The sequence below is a fragment of the Ictidomys tridecemlineatus genome, chromosome 10 (genome assembly GCF_052094955.1).
Source record: "Ictidomys tridecemlineatus isolate mIctTri1 chromosome 10, mIctTri1.hap1, whole genome shotgun sequence".
NCBI classification, from domain to species: domain Eukaryota; kingdom Metazoa; phylum Chordata; class Mammalia; order Rodentia; family Sciuridae; genus Ictidomys; species Ictidomys tridecemlineatus.
In genome coordinates this window covers 33490688-33507493 of record NC_135486.1, presented here as the reverse complement: position 1 = coordinate 33507493, position 16806 = coordinate 33490688, and the positions used below count along the sequence as shown (strand labels likewise).

The 16806-nt window shown below is 55.7% G+C and overlaps 1 protein-coding gene across 2 annotated transcripts in view; it reads right to left on the bottom strand.

The window, feature by feature from the left end:
* Cntn2 (contactin 2) overlaps positions 1-14359 on the bottom strand; it is a 32445-nt gene extending 18086 nt beyond the window's left edge. The window contains exons 1-4 of one of the 2 annotated variants that reach the window (XM_078022690.1): positions 14266-14359; positions 5001-5162; positions 340-484; positions 48-223 (exon numbers count right to left, since the gene is read on the bottom strand). In XM_078022690.1, the coding sequence (XP_077878816.1) occupies positions 48-223; positions 340-484; positions 5001-5085 (406 nt within the window). In that variant the 5' untranslated portion in view covers positions 5086-5162; positions 14266-14359. Of the gene's footprint in view, positions 1-47; positions 224-339; positions 485-5000; positions 5163-13913; positions 14166-14265 lie in introns of those variants that run through there. The other variant, XM_078022689.1, reaches the window with a different exon arrangement.
* Positions 14360-16806: the final 2447 nt, after the last annotated feature.

The following is a 16806-nucleotide window of genomic DNA, read 5'->3' as shown; positions in this document are numbered from 1 at the left end:
GCCTCTTTTTCCCCTCCCCCAGTGTCTTGGCCACCCATTGTTCTCACAGCCAAAGCGGAGGACGGCCTCCCTGCTGACCACAGTGCCCACTGGGTTGGAGGCCAGGCACTGGTAGACACCAGCGTCCTGTGCCTTGGTGGGGTTCATGATGACCAGGTTGCCCCCCACCAGCTGGTGGCGGGAACCTGGCTCCAGCTTCATCTCGGTGCCATTCATCTTCCACCTGTCAAAGGGGACAGAGGAGGGGAACCTCTGAGTCCTGCCTGCAGTCGGGGCTGACGTGAGGGAAAAACAGTGCGGCTGCTCAGGGTGTCCAAGGACTCACTGCAGGGCCCTCACCTATAGGTGGCTGGAGGACTGGCCCGGGCACGGCATGCCAGCGTCACCTGCTCCTCCGTAGACTCCTCTGGGAATAACAGGCCAACAGGTTGTTCTTCAAAGACAGGCCCAAAGGTGGCCAGGGATCCCTGGGCCAAACTCCAAGCTGCAGAAGAGGACATCACCAGAGGGGCTCACAGCCTGAGGCTAGCTGGGGCCTGGCCTCTAGTGCCATGCTGCTCAGCAGAACTTCCTGCAGTGCAGGAGATGTTCCATCTTCTGCACACTAGACACTTGAGGCTATTGAGAACTGGAAATGTGGCTAAGGAATCAATTAAAAAAATTTTTTTTAAGTTGTTGATAGACCTTTATTTATTTATATGTGGTGCTGGGAATCAAACCCAGCGCCTCACACATGCCAGGCAAGTACACTACCGCTGAGCCCCAGCCCCAGTCCTAAGGAATCAGTTTTTAAATTTAATTTTAACTAATTTAAATTTGAATTTAAATAGGCTGGGCAGGCCCCTCTGGTCAAGTTGTCACAGTCAGTCCCCACCCTACACTCAGGTATTAAGCACCTGCTTTGTACCTGACATTGGGTTAGAGACTGGGCTGCGAAGGTGAAGCAGACACAGCCCCTCTCCCTGGAGGAGCTTGTGGCACATGACACAGAAAACTGATGGTCCAAGGTGGCACTGTCCTAATAGTGATCAAGACGCTGGGGCCTTGGAATGGAAGCAGTCACTGCCACCCTGGGAGACTCTCAGAGGAGCCTTAAAGAACTGATCCATTGGGCATGAGATGCAGGAAAAGTCACTGGCCAACCCCAGGGGAAGGGGTTTGTCCCTGGAGTCTAGTGCCTTTCTGGGACAATGTGACTCAGTAAAAAGCCTTGGGCCGGGGCTGCGTTGGCCTCCTACCAGCTGTGTGACCTTTGGCAAGTTGTGGGACTCTTCTGACCTCCCATGTCTCTACCTGTGAAAAGAAAACTAGCCAGGTGCGGTGGTGCACGCCTGTAATTCCAGCAGCTGGGGAGGCTGAGACAGGAGGATTGTAAGTTCAAAGCCAGCCTCAGCAAAAGTGAGGTGCTAAGCAATTCAGCGAGACCCTGTCTCTAAATAAAATACAACATAGGGCTGGGAATGCGGCTCGGTCCTGCCTCTGAGTTCAATCCCGTTACCGATCAGAAAAAAGAAAAAAAAAAAAAAAAAAAGGAAAGCTGTGAACCCCTCCAGGGCCCACAGGAGGATCCAGCCAGAGCCCTAGCAGGCATCTGGTGTGTCTGCCAGATCAGATCCAAGTGTGGGGCGGGAGGGGCGGGGGGATGGAGCCTAAGGATGAGTCGATGAGTGGATGGCTGATTGGTGGCACTTTTCTAAAATCCCTGTGCCACAATTCAAGAAAGAGAGGCCCAGAAAGGGAGTGCTTTGCTCATGGTCACACGGTAAGTCTGACACAGACCCGTCTAAACCCCACTTCTCCTGAAATTGCTGAAAGAATGGTTACCACACCCACAAATGGAGCTTTCCTGCCAGTCCGGTCTCCTGAGCAGCCACCCCTCACTTCATGCACCGTTGTCCCACCTCTCCAGGACAGGGACAGTGTATGAGGGACACAGGTGACAGGGCCTGGGTGTCTCGTCGGCCGCCTGATGGGGCCCTTGCACTTTGTCTCTGTGGTGTCAGCAGGAGCCAGTGCCCACCGCCAAGTTAGCTCCTAGCTCTCACACGGCTGATTTCAGGCCCTGATCAGCAGGTCACGAGGAGGCCGGGATCCCCATTAACAATTAGTGCCCCAGTGCATCCAGCTGTCGGCCCCCTTCCAAGGGCGGGTCTCCATGCTGCAGCTGAGCCTGCCCTGCCCCCTGGGAGTGAGGGCAGCTGTTAAGCAGCTCTCAGAATGAGGGAGGAGACGGGGCTTCCAGAAGCGGCCTGGTGCAGGCACCCGGCCCCTCCCGCCACCCATCACTCTCCCTCACTGCCGCCCCAGGCCTGGAGACGGTGGTCTGAGGCACCAGCATCATCTCTCGGCTGGAAAGCCCAGTTTAATCCCCAGTTAATGATGGCGGTGGAGGATAGGGATCCTGCCCCAGCTGGGACCACTGGGAGGGGAGGGAAGGAGAGAGATGGAGGCAGCCGGGGCGCTGGGAATCGCCTTTACAATAGCAGCTTCCAGGAACTCTGCGGGGTGGGGCGGCTGAGTGGGCCAGGACACACTGATGCTCTAAGACTGTCCCTCTTCCCGAAAAAAGCTTTCTGCAGTGCACACCGTCACACTCCCTCGGGTATCCATATGGACACACCTCACGTGGTTCACCCGCACACTTCCTCACACGCACTCTTAGGTCACATTCAGATACACATTGACATGTGGCTCTCAGCTACTCAAATGGCCAGATACACAGTGTATACACACATCTGTTCCCACCCACGAACTGCTGCAAGTGGCACGTATATACATTTACATATGCACGCATTCATAAGTAGGTGTTTGTTGATAATAATAAAATAAATAAAAGTAATAAAAACAGACGCTATTGATGGATTGCCTCCTGATTATCAGATACCACATTCCCCACTTGCTTCTCACGCCCTTTAACAGATAGGTACTGCGTTTTCTTTTTAACCAACACAGTATCTGAGACTTAGAAGGTTAAATAACATAGCCCAACAGCACACAGCAAGAAGGAGCAGATTGGTGGGCGGAGGGGGGCAGGTCCTGGCCTTGGCTGGACTTGCTCCACAGCCTGCCCGTGTCATTCACCACCACCGTCCCTGATTCCTGAGCTTGGTTTCCCATTGGAACCATCAGAGGCCCTGTTCCTTCCAAGATCTGGAGTCAGAATCACTAGGCATCTGGATTGTAAAACATGCCTGGTGGAATTCGGAAGGACAGCAGGGGTCCAGAGCCAGCGCTGTGCTGCTAGGCTTGCCAGGACTGCCACCCAGGGTGATGCCCCTCCACACCACGCCTCGCTCCAATGGCCAGATACACAGTGTACACACACATCTGAATATGACACCCACGTGCATGGACATGCCCTCACATGCCCCACTTCCCTCCATGACTGCATACACACCCACCTACAGATGCACCTTCCACACACGTGGGCATGCACATGTGCACACACACGGGTGCACGCACACGTGCACACACACAAGCTCCCGGGCAAAGTCAGCCCTTCTTTGCTGTCCTGTTTAACATTCTCCGATTTCCTCCTGATTCCCTGTTCTGGTGACTCTTGCCCCCCTGCACAGGCCTCAGAAACCCTGCAGAGGAAGAGGGTAGAGGGATGGGAAGGTGAGGGGGAATCCTCGGGCCTTTCCTTGCTCTGGGTGCCAGGAGTCCAAAACCGTATCCAGAGGTGAGGTTGCCAAGAGAAGCAAGAGCTGAGCACCTGCCTGGCAGGGCTGTGGGCCAGGGGGATTCCCACCCTGCCTCCCTCTGTTGCCTGGGGAGGTGTCAGACCAGGTCCTGGTTCCTTGGCAGTTGCCTTCGGGCACCCTGGTCTGAGGACCCTGGAGACTGCTCATGCTCCTTGCCTCAGATGGAGGGAGGGGTGCTGAGGAGCCCAGCTCTGCCCCTCTGACCATCTGGGATTTCCTGTGCAGCCAGGCTCCCCATGTTGGCAGCTCCTCTCACTCCAGTGGGCCCTGGCACAGATGGCCAGGGCTGGGGCTAGGGAGTGCTCCACCTTCTGGGTCAGCCCAAGTTGGATGTAGGATTGGGAGGCAGCGAGGACAGGAGAAGGCCTGGCCAGTGGAGACCCAGGACCAATGCACACTGGCTGTGGCCTCACGGGGGCCTGGGAGGGAAGGGAGGTGGAGTCTGAGGTGGTTAGGACTCCAGACGGACTGTGGGGATGGACTCCTTCTCCTATGGAGCTCTTTGAGGGGGAAAAGAAATGTCAATTGACCTTGGCAGGAGGTCAAGGCAGAGGCTGAGCCCTCTGAAGCAGGCTTGGGAGATGTTGGTCCCTCAGTTCCAGGACAGCTGAGTTCTCCAGCCTCTCTCTCTGCCCTCCCCTCCGTCTGCAGCCTCCTCCTTCCCTCCTGCAAGCTGAGCGTCTCCAGGTCTGTTTCATTCCGTCCCACATCCTGCCCTTTCTCCGTCCCTCAGCAAGACACAGGAGTTCCTGGGGGGAGCCTCCCAGAGTTCAGTGATATTGTTGTGGTCTCCTAGTGTCAGGGACCCTCCAGGAGAACTCTTAGATATGATGGACACGTTCCGTGGTCTATGCTTTTAGAGGTGGCTATTGAGCCCTTGAAACATGGCTTGTGCTACTGAGGGCATCATTTGTTAATCCAACTGAATCCTAGGTCAGCCGTCCCCCTGTGGGTATTGCTATCCTACTGAACAGCACGGCCTTAGCAGCTACAGCTCCAAGCTGATAGTGTGGGGATCTGGTTATGCTGTTATCTTGCTTTGTGATCCAGAGCAATCCACTCACCCTCTCTGGGTCAGTCTTCTTTTATCTACTATGTGACAAAGACATATTCCTCCTTCCTTGTCTCCAAGGGAAGGTAAGATCCACAAATGCAAAAATTTTAGCAAGGAAATGGTCTCGGGAATCTAGATGCTACAGCAGTGTAAAGGCAATTATCTGTGTGGTCATTTGCCCTGAATACAGCAATGATTTAGTGATATAATGATCCTTTTGGAGCCTGGGCAGCCCCTCTTACCTGGGGAGGCAACAAGGGCCATGGTGACCAGCAGCAGCAGCGGTAGATGTGGCTTCCTCCTGGCCAATGTCTCCATGGTGGGCATCGCGGATAGAGGAGGGGATCAGAGGACAGGAGCCTCAGCCCAGCTCAGGGAGGGTCTGGCTGGAGGCACAGGAGCACCTGGGGAGGCAGGAGAGGAGGGCTCTGAGCGCCCGCCCAGCACAGGCTCATCTGGCCAGTCCTGCTTCCCACCCGCCTGAGCCCTGCAGGATTGCACAGGCTCTCATCCTTCCGGAGCCCCAGGGGAAGGGGCTTGGCCATTACCAAGGCGCTCTTCCTGGGGCTGAGTGCCTCCAACCGTCCCCTGGGAGTCTGGCTTTGCTCTGTGCCCCCACCTGCCCCCCTCCAGCCAGCAGGGGGCTGCTCAGGAAGTGAAAGCAGTAGCTAATTAGGAGACAGGAACCCACCTGCCTGCATGCAGGCGCTGGCTCCTGATGCAGGATCAGGAGGAGAACAGCACCTGTCTCTGGGTTGGGGGACCTGCACACCTTCCTCTGGCAATTGGGGATTGGGGCCGACTCTCCCCCGCCAACCCCCACATCTGCCTGGGTGGGGGCTAACAAGTCCCTCTGGGAACTGCATTAAGTCTCTCGGGACCAGCCTTGTTTTTCTAGTGGTGAGACGGGGTCTCATGATTTATCTATGACCCTTCGCCGGGGCTCCAGGTAAGGCACTTTATACTTTGTCTGATGGAGTCATGACCTTGGACCCATTAGCCACACTCTGACCAGACGGCTAATGGCCCCAGAGGCTTTCTGGGCTCAAAGAGTTAACTCCCGGGAGGAGGTCTCTTACACAGAGGTCCCAAGAAACTACCCACTGAGGGCCACTGAGGACAAGCCAGAGAGTCCACCCATCAGCCTGAGAGCTGAGACTTCATCTTGAAGGGCAGGGGCAGAATCAACCTCCTTGTCCACTTCTTGTGTCCAGGAGAACATCTGAGATCTGAAGGGTTCAGGGACTCTTGGGAGCCTGCAGTCAGTAATTGCAGTCAGCCTGAGCTACTGACTCCCACAGTCCCCTCCCAGAGCTGCCACAGAGTCCAGATAACCTGGGGTAGATTCTGCACATGTGCCCCACCTGCCTGCCCTGCAGAAAACCAAAAACAGGGCCAGACACGATGGTGCAAGCCTGTAAACCCAGCAACTTGGGAGGGTGAGGCAGGAGGATTGCAGGTTTGAGACCAGCCTCAGCAACTTAGCGAGACCCTGTCTCAAAAAATTAGGAAAAAGGGCTGGGGATGTGGCTCAGTGGTTAAGTGCCCCTGGTGTCAATCCTTGGTACCAAAACCAAACACACAAACAAAAACAGCCACCACCACAACAAAAGCAACCAAACAAAGAGCAGGGCAGGGGGCCTGAGGCTGGAGGCTTCTCCACTAACTGGCTGCAAGACCCTTGCCATCTCTGGATCTGTGACCTCCTCTGTACAATGGGCGCTAAGGTCCCTTCAGCACTGGTACTCTGTTGTTCCTGGAGATTACAGGCAACTGAGGTCCCGGAGGTGCTCCTCTTTGGGTGCGGGTGGGGTGGGGGAGCTGCACTGGGTGGTGCAGGGCCTGAGGACGGGCACCCCCTTGCCCCATTTCACACTCCTTCTCCTTGGAGAGAGCCCCGCCCCTCCTCACATAGTCACCATGACACTGACACCTTTTCCACAGCCACAGCTGGCACCTGAAGGAGCTCTGGGAGTGAGCGGAGAAATGGCCCCAGGGTCTGTCAGGGTGGATGTGGCAGGAATCCTGTGCGGAGCCGAGAAATGGGGTGTCTGGGTATGCATGCAGGGAGCAGATGGTACTCCCTCCCCACCCCAACTCCAGCTTCATACCCACTTCCTGCTGTTAGGGAGGGGGCCTGCTCCTCCCTGTCCTTGCCACTCAGTTCTAGTCTTGAACTCTGACTGTTGGCACTGCCAACCCCGCTGACACTACCCAGCACTATCTCTCCCCCCTGTGGTGCCCTTCCGCAGAGAGGCTCCCCCTCCTACCAGGCCCTGTGCCCATCTCACTCTTGCTAGGAATCCCCCAGATGCCCCATCAGCTCAGTCAGAATTCAGCTCTGACCTTGACTCCCTGGTGTCCCACCCAAGGAGCTGTTTGTCTCCATTAGAGGGCTGTGCGCTCCCCAAGGAGAGAGACTGTGTCACGTTCATCTTGGTATCACTGAGCCTGGCCCATAATAGGTGTCACTGTGTGTCACATTTAACTGATGGAGAACAACTGTGCTTACATGTCTCCAGAAGCCAGCGACACACACTCATATAACAGAGGTCAATATATATCTGAGCAGGCTGATAGGACTTCAGTGCTCCCTGGGCAATCCCGGGGCAAACTGGCCCACGCTGGTGCACACATATGTGCCCAGGTCCCTAAGGCTGGCAGGTATCTGGTCATGAGGAAATCTCGAAAGTGTGTTCCTAGATGTTATTCAGATACAGGGAGTTGCCCTCAGAATAGGGAGCCATCAGGGCAGTATGGAACCTTCCAGGGTTTGGAATCTAATGGACAGGAGTTGGTAAGACTGACTTCATGTCTTAACAGCTCTGTGAACTTGGACAGGTTAGTCTCCCTCTTGGAGTCTCAGTTTGCTCATCTGCAAAGCTGAGCTGACACCATGTCCTCCACAGAGCCAATCAGCAGAGTGCCCTGCAGCGCCTCTCAAGCTGCCAGGAAGCCTCAGGCCACAGTGGGGAGAGACAGAGACCTGCTGGGGCACCGGACCCCTTCCCCACCTCTGCAAGAACATCCCCACTAGTATCTGCTTCATCTACTGGACTTTCCCAGGAGGTTCCCTTGTAGAAAACCTCCTCTGGAGAGTTTGAAAATCACCCCCTTGGCACTGGGGAGCCACGAGCTGGCGTCTGGCACAGAGAAGGTGCTCAATCATCGTTGGCTCCCACCCTTTGTCGGCTTGCCAGGCCTGGGAACTCAGGGAGGGGCAGGGGCTGGCCTGGGCGGAGTCTGGGCTGAAGGCACTTATTCTGAATGTGCCAGAGCAAGGCAGAGGCGGATGTCACCATGATCACTCCCACCCTGCAGAATGACCTGTTGTCTGGATTACCATAGGTAATTACTGTAGATCATGGATAGTCCAATCCCACTGTCCACCTTAAACTTCAACTTCATCCAGACTTTTATCGGCCATCTCCCCAGCCCAAGACCCTGAGTCCCCTCTGGAAACAGACCTGCAGCCTTAGAGGATATATGTAGGGGATCTAGGAGGACCTGGGGTTGCCTACGGGGAGCACTAGACACCTGTCAGCCTCATCAGATAAATATTGAGCTCCCCTCTGTGCCAAGGTCTTGAGTAAATGGACACACGCGCACGCACACGCACACGTGCACGCACGCACACAGAGTGTGTGTGGAGTCAGTAGCTTAGAGAACTGGGCTAAAGATTGGAGCTATTGCCTCCCTGAAGGTGAGATGATTGGCACCCAGTGCTGCCCTGCATGCCTTCCCATTCCAGCTTCTAACCATGGCGAGGCATCGTGTGACGCACAGGGGAGACCATATTAAAGACACAGCCTTGCTGGGAATGGTGTTGCATGCCTGTAATCCTAGCGGCTTGGGAGGCTGAGGCAGGATCACAAGTTCAAAGTCAACCTCGGCAAGGGTGAGGCACTATGCGACTCAGTGAGACCCTGTCTCTAATTGACATACAAAAAAGGGCTGGGGATGTGGCTCAGTGGTTGAGTGCCCCTGAGTTCAATCCCCTTTAAACTCTACACCCTTAAAAAAAAAAAAAAAAAAAAAAAACAGCCTTCAGGGAACTCCCCTGACCAACCGAGAGCAGCCATAAGGGCTCCCAGGTCCATAGGCCAGTCATGTCCCCACATCATCTGTCCTATGACACATTCTAGAATACCTAGGGTGGAGGAGGCCTTTTTGTCAAGAGCAAGGCTGGAGTGGAGCTATGCCAGGCCCGGAGCTGGCCTTGCCAGCTCTGAGTCAGTGGACTCTTGCCCAGGCCAGCTGCCCTGGTGCAGGGGTGCAGGCACAGGCTGGCACAGGCGGGCACAGGCTGTCACTTGGGGGCTGGTCCTATGAGGACCAGTGTATGGGGAATGGGCCACTTGGGGGTTCAAGGGCACAGGGGAAGCTGGCTGCAGTTCTGAGCCCAGGAAACAAAGGGCTTGGGGACAGCTGGGGGACAGAAGGCTGTGAGATGGTCTCTAGGACACAACAGGGTTTCCTAGGCTAAGGACCCCTGCATGGAGCTTGCAAAAATGACAGATAACTCCCCCCAAATGCTACATTGGGATGCTCTCCTCTTGACCCTGGATCTATCTCTTCTTGCCCTGGATAATGGAGACTGGTGCATTAAGAAATATGGCAACTTTTAGATGGTGGGTAGGAAAAGAGAAGTTAGAGCCCACTTGAGGGGACAGACTGATCATTGTCAGCCTTCAAACTACTGTAGGCACCCCTGGGATCTCTCCCCAGCCTCCACCCTGTAGCACACCACAGGGCAGGTGAGTCAGTTATGAGTCACTACATAATCCCAGTGTAGCTAACTAGTGTAACTGGGGTTATCACCTTCATTCCTTAACCTCTCTAAGCCTCAGTCTTCCATCTGCAAAATGGGGAGGAGAGGGAAGGGTCCAACGCGGGGACTATGAAGCTCTCAGAGCCACACTGGGGGCCATCGCCAGCTCTCAGGAAAGATCAGGAACCCTCTGATGAACCTTCCAGAACTCATGTCTGCAGTCAGACTCAAGCCACCACCACCTCCAGGCTGTCCTCCATGTGTGAGGACACTGACAAGCCCACCCTCTCCCCAGTAGGCGCCTTCCTCCTCTTAATCCTATAGGTGTGGGGACCCAGTGAGCACCAGCAGCCACCTCGGATTAGGGCACAAGGATGCTCCATGGCTGAGATACACTGGCACCAGGTGCAGAGGAGGAACATGGTGGGGGAACCACAGGAGCCCTCCAGAGCGGATCCTCCTTCTCAAGGACCCCAGCTCTTGCCTTGGGGGACTGAAGGTCAGAGACTCACCACCATGTCCCCTGCCTAGGATGGGAGTTGCCACCTGGGTCAGAACCATCCTCTTCCAGGAAGGTCTCCCTCACTTACCTGCCCCTCTGGAAGGACAGGGCTCTGTGGGAGTCTGGAGGGTGCTGTCGGGGTGCTTGGCCTGCCAGGTCAGGGAAGGGCCATGGTCAGGAGGTCTCTGTGGTGGCCTGAGCTGGTCTCCTGGGCTGGAGAGGTTCTTAGAGCAGATATGGGTGGGACAGGGACTGCCTTGACACCAAATGGGGGCTGGAGGGGCAGCGTGCTCCCCCGCTCCTGGCCCTTAGTTTTGTGTTCGTAGAAGGTTCCCTGAGGTGCTGATGTGCCTTCTGGGGACACTGTGACTCCCAGGCACACGGATTTGTCTGAACTTTGGGCATGGGGCAGTCTGGTGCCCGGTCTGCAGCCTATGGTTTGGGTTCCCATGTGCCCGTCTCTCCAGTGGACAGGAGGGGAGACTTAATCCAGGAGGAAGCTCGGGAGCAGGAGGAGCAAGCCACCCGAGACCTGCTGTCTCCTACCTGCTGCCTGGCTCCCGGGAGTCAGGGCTCTGATACGAAGAGTTCCCCCTCCTTTTTGGGGGCAGGGGATGGCAGTCGAGGCCTCACACGTGCTAGCCAAGGGCTCTACCCCTGAGCTACACCCTGGCCCCAGAAGGATCCACCTCTAAGGTTCTAGGAGTAAGAACAATAATTTCAACTTGTTTCTAAAAAAAAAAAATCAGCGGGGGGAAAAGTCCCTCCTGCATTCGTGAAACAATTTCTGCATATCCCCCCTTTCTGCTGAGAGGAGACGCCCCCATTTCCCAGCCAGTTTCCCATAGGCTGGTTCACGGCAGAAACTTGGGGTGCACAGGGCAGGAAGGCTGCCCCCCTCCCACTGGATGCAAGGTAGGGAAACCTCGTGGTCCTTGAGGTTGGTGGAGACTGACAGGACAAGGGCTGACCGAGAGCCAGCGGGTCTCCCCTGGAGGGTGTCCTGTGTGAGGGGTGGGGTTGGCAGGCACGTCTAAGTGAGGGACTAAATGGCTCCTTAGAGGAGGACCTTGAGGTGCATTTGGGTCGTGTGCTGGGGTGGAAGGGGCTCAGGTCTGCAGTGAGGACATTACACACCCTTGCTTTTGTTTGCGACCTCTTTGGTAAACAAAGAAACCAGGGCTAATTTTGTAGCAAGGACTAATCCCAACAAAGAACGGACCCCTTCACTCCAGGGTGCTAACATCAGCGCACAGGTCCGCACGTGTCCCAAGAATGGACCAGGTTAGTAATATCTCCTGGGGGGCTTGGATTAGGGGTCGCAGTCCTCTTACAGGCTGGGAAATGGCCAGTGTGAAGGAGAAAAAAAAAATGTGGTCTGTCTTATGGATTCCTGAATCATAACTGCCATTTACCATTTAAGACCCAGGAAGAAATTTACTGGGTCACTTCACCCCTCACCACCTCTAGGCAAGACTGTCTAACTTTGGACCACGCCCCAGTTCTTCAAGCCTTCTTTAGAGCCATCTGAAACGAGACTGCCCAGTGAGTGGCCCATCTTCCTACTTAGTCAGTATCTCCTGCAGTCTAACTTAAATCCCTCCTGCTTCACTACCTTATTCTTTGCTCTGGCTCTTTCTTGTGTATTGATCAACTATCTCTTTTTCCCCTAACCACTAACTCTGTCTTAGGAATTCCTCCCCAAACACAAATTCCACTCACATCCAGGTTGAAGACTGTCTTTGAAATACACTTTCTTATCAACATTTGGCTTGAAAAGGTTGCTAGTGGTTTGTATCCTCCAAACCACCCTGAAATGTATCGCTGATGGGGTCAGAGCAGAGAGGATACCTTGGGGGTACTCATTACTGCATACTCGCCCCTGCAGCGTAAGCTTGGTCAGCCAAAGGCAGTGTGTGCAACCGTCCCGTTGAACACAGTTGCATGGAGCCCATTCCACACGTGTCCCCATTTGAACAACTGCTGGCGGAGGAGATGCCGGAAGGGGGTTGCATAAGGAGAGGAAGCCGGCAGGGGAGCCTTGTGGGGAGGCTGAGGGCTGGGTGCAGGTGCTGCAAGGGGGGAGCTTCCCAGTGGGGAGGTGGGGAGCAGAGGAAGGAAGGAGAGTAAGAGAGAGCACCCGGAAGAGTAGGCTCCTCAGTGCACAGCCTCTCCTCATCAGGACGCACCACTGTGACCCTGGATGCTCATGAAGAGCAGGAGAAGAACAGGGGTTTCTATATGAGGCAGGCGACTTGGGTGACTTTGGTATCATCAGTTCAGGGGCCCCTGTCTGTCTCACCTCCTGCCTCCACCACTGGCTAAGGACTCCCTCAGGATCTTAGGCAGGACTTTGACCTTGTGGCGGAAGACTTGTAAGTGGTTCCTGCTGAGCCTGGCTAGAAAGGGGTTAAGTGGTGGGCACCCTGGGGAGGGGGCTTGGACAAATGCCTCTGAGGGCAAAACTCCCTCTGCCAAGGCCAGGAGAGAGGGCACCTGTTCTGACTTCCGGGCCTTTGCCCCACCCCACCCCCAGGAGCCATGGCCATCTCAGCTTCTCTTACAGGTGGCCCACTCTTTGCTGCCCTTGATCTCTAGCAGCTTGTCCGGTGTCTCTGAGTTAGACCGGGGATAAGTTGACAGACAGACTCAGGGGCTGCCTGGACTGAGGGGCTTTCTGGCCAGAGGCTTAGCAGAGGAGGCGGAAGCTGCCATCTGCAACTGGCTCAGGTGCTCAGGGATGGACCAGGCTACTTGCTCTATTCTCCCTCCTGGGCAGAGGGAAAAGATGTCCCAGCCCATCTTTGTCCAGGGCTGTGGCCATGACATGCACAGCCCACTCTGTGCTGACCACACTGGATTCCCAAACCTCCAGACAACCTTGACTGAGAGCTTCTCCCCCAGGGACAGGGGCTCGGCTCCCCTGGTCCAGTGATCTGATGCCTGGGCAGCTCCTTCCCCAGGCACTGCCTCATGATCCCCCTGGCTTCCCAGAGCACAAAGTCCCTCTTGGAGAAGAGGACAAGACTCAGTTCGGGACACTCACTGGTCGGAGCTGCTTCCCCACCTCTGGCCCATTATATAAGCCCGAGGTGCAGGACGGAGGGATCCCCCTGTTTTCAGAATCCCCTGGAAAGGAAAACTTCCAGCAAGTCTTTCCTTCCTACCAGCCAGAATGAGGGGGAGGGATCTGAGGAGAAGACAAGGTTGAGCAGGGGGGAGGGGAAGGAAAGGAATTTCAGTCCCCATCATCCCAGTTGCTCACCCTTGGGGTGCAACTTGCCTGGGTTTCTCCTCCCTGAGTCCCCACTCCTGGACAGGCCTTTTCCCAAACTTGTGCACTCCTCTGTCTCCGTCTCTTCCCCAGCTTCCCCCCTGTCCAACTGAAGCAGGACTTTGCAAAGAGGTCACCCTGTAAAGGCGGCCCCCCAGGTGACCTGGAATCTGGGAACCCAGGCTCAGTTCCACCCAGGGGCTTCTAAGGGCAGGCCAGAGCCTGGAGCCTGGCCTCAGGACTTGTACACCACCAGATCAGGGGGCCCAGGGCAGGCCCAAGAGCCACTGCCCTGTCGGCTGGATTTGTGACTGCCAGCAGGCCAGCTCAAATTCCTGGACTCACTCCTGGGGTCCGGCTTCCTGGGCAGGCTTGGCCTGCCAGGCCCCTGAAGGATGCCACCCACGTAGACAGGGCGGAGGAGAACCTCTGCCCATTGGCCACTGTGGAGCTGGGCTGAGAAGTCAAGACTGGCCCGGCCGGCCGGGTGTCCCTGTCCCCTTCCAAGTTACAAGGGGCGTATTCACAGGGGTTGAGCTCGGTGCCCCTGCTGTAGAGGGTCCGAGGAAGCCCCTGGACTGGGGCAGACAAAAGCGGGGGGCACCTACCTGGGGTGAAGCACGGGTGTTGGCTGGAGCCGGCGGACGCTGCCCGGGTCGGTGAGCCGGCCGGCCCCGCGGCCAGCCCCTCGGCCGGCTCCCCTCGGCCCCTGCCGGCCTCGGCCGCTTGCTGTCCTGCTGCCGCGGCGGTGGCGGCGGTGGCGGCTGTGGCGGCTGAGGGCGCGTGTGTGTGTGCGCGCCCGCCGGAGCCACTGCAGCATCTCTGCATCAAGATGTGCTCCTCCCTCCCCCAGGCTCCGCTCACTGGCTGGCTCCGGTCCTCAGCCAACGCTCGGGGCCCTGGAGATGGCTTCCTCGGCCCCCCTCCCGCCCCCTTCCGTCCCCACCCTCCTGGCTTTACCTCATTTGCTGTCATTTAAGGACCAGGGAGCCAGCCGATCGCCCGTCTTCCATAATGCATGGGCAGCTCCTCGCGGGCCGGGGCTGTCTGGCTTGCCTGCCCCTCTCTCCCCACCCCGAGCTCAAGGGGCCCGAGATGGGTGAGGCCAGGAGGGACAAAGAAAGTGGCTCTTGCTCCTCAAACCCTGGAGACTCATGGAGCCCAAACTTCTAGTTTCCCCCAGAAATTTCCTATTAGAGGAAAAGATCCAAATCAGAAATGCCCAGTCGGCTGTGTGTGGTACCAGTGAGATGGAGAGGGGCCCGCTTGGGTGCCCACCCCCATGGCCTTCATCTTCCCTGCATCCCTTGCTCCAAAGTAGCACAGGCTCCTTCTTATAAAAATATCCCAACCTTAAATTTAAAAATAGATAGTGCAAGTCCCTTAACCACCACCCTCAAAAAATTTGAGAACCTGCCTCAAATTTTCATGTGTAGGATGATCTGGATCATTAGTACTATTTTATGAAGATGGGGATCACACCCTAGATCATGATTTGCAAAACATTTTTTTAACTACATAATTGATCTTGGACACCTTTGCCTGTCGGTACATATGGATCCAAGCCCATTGTTACTTAACCAGCCGTGTGATGTCACGAAAAGCTCACTGGATTCAGCCTGTGGATGTCTCAAGGGTACTCTGGACTCTGCTACTGATTGGCTGTGTGTGTTTGGCTAAGTGCCTTGCCTTCTCTGAGCCTCACTGGCCACCGGAAGGGGTTAAAGATGGCCAAGGTCCTTGCCATCTCTGAGACTCTGGGTGCTCACCCTGGTCAGTAATGCATTCTCTTCTGCCCAGATCCTGTCATGTGGGGATGTGCCTGGAAGGCTGGGGCCTGGAGGCAGAGGGACCAGCCATCTGCAGCACCAGTCAGTCCCTGTCAGGCTGTCACTGTTGTCCCACCCCCCTCTGGTCTGCCTGCTGTCCAGTTCGCACAGGCAAGACTGATGAGGGGTCCAGATGCTGCAACAGCTGGCAGGGCTGGCAGGCCTGGAGTTTTAAATGCCATACCTGTCAAGTGTGGAGCATGACTCTGTGTCTTCTTGAGTGACCGGGACCTGGGGCCCTGCGCAGGAGGGAGAAGGCTTGGAAAGGAGAAGGAGCAGGGAGGCTCTGCTGTCCAGCCTTCATGGCCTCCTCCCTTCCTTAAGCTTCCCTCCTAGGGCTCGTGCCACTTGTGAGCTCCATCCTTGTCCTGATATGGAGATCTCTGGTTTTGCTAACGATGTTTCTTGGATAACTTGCCATACTGCTGCCTAAAGACGGGCACGTCCAACCCCTTCCGGGATGCCCTTCCCCTTGCTGCCCTTGCCCACATGGTCTTGTCTGTCTGTCTCTCCTGGGACCGTCACGCTTGACCTAAGCTCCTGAGGTGAGCCTTGCCCCTGGTGCCTCCCAGGTCAGCCCTGCCCTGCAGAGGCTCTGAGAGGTGTCTATCTCCCAGGGGAAAGAGGTAGGAGCAGGTCCCTGCCCAGGCAGGGGATGATGTCGATGCTGTGGGGTGGATGGGCTGGGAGATTGGCTGGCCCTGGAGCCAAGGGTCAGGAAATGCTTGCGAGGATCACTGTAGACAGAGACAGCTGTCTCTGTGACTATTTTAGGACAGCTGCTGCCCTTGTGCTGGGGGCTGGGTTCCTGGGGAGAACTATTAGCTCAGGTAGCTCTGATCTCAAAGGCTCTCTCAGATCCCCATGCAACTAGCCTGTCCCACCCCAGGTGGATTCTGAGGGGCACAATGGGTAAGAACAAGAATATTTACCCAACTAGACCTGGAGTTGAAAAGATAGTTCCCCAATTTTGTCTTCCCGTGTGAGTGGAGTTCTCATCTGAACCTGGTCCAGATGAACTTGGGGGGTTCTGGGGACTTTCAGGGCCAGCCTCTGAGACGCTCCTATTCTCCGATCGTGGGGTGGATGCTTGGAGGTCCAGGCTGGGTTATGCTTGTGGGGGTCATTATTTTGATAATACCAGAAGTAAGATCTGTTTTGAACATCTCCAAAAATTGAGGAGCCAAGCTAAGTTTTTACCTAAACCATTCATTCACCTAAGAGGTATGTGTGGTTATTATTATTATCCTCAATCTACAGAGGAACTTGCTTGAAATAAACACCGAACCTTTAAATGCCATACCTGTCAAGTGTGGAGCAGCAGTGCCCAGAGGTCAACTCCAGCCTCCTGGCTTACCTCTGTGCTGTGGGTGCCAAATGCCCACTACCACTCTTCTTGGAGGGTGGGACAGAGAATAGAAAATGATCTGGTTTTCTCTTTTTTTGGTGGTTACCAGAGCCTGGAATCCTCAGTGTGACTAACCATCAGGGGCAACTCCACTTTGTCCAGAGCTGGGACCCCCAAACAGGCCAAAGAAAGACCAGCCAAAGGTGATCAGGTGGCTAATAAAATGGACCACTGTTTTGCCTGTAAACATGTTGTTTCCCCTGGGGAGGATCAGAAGGCATTTTGAGGACCCCCCCCCGACCCTTCCCATCTGCTTCTCCCTGT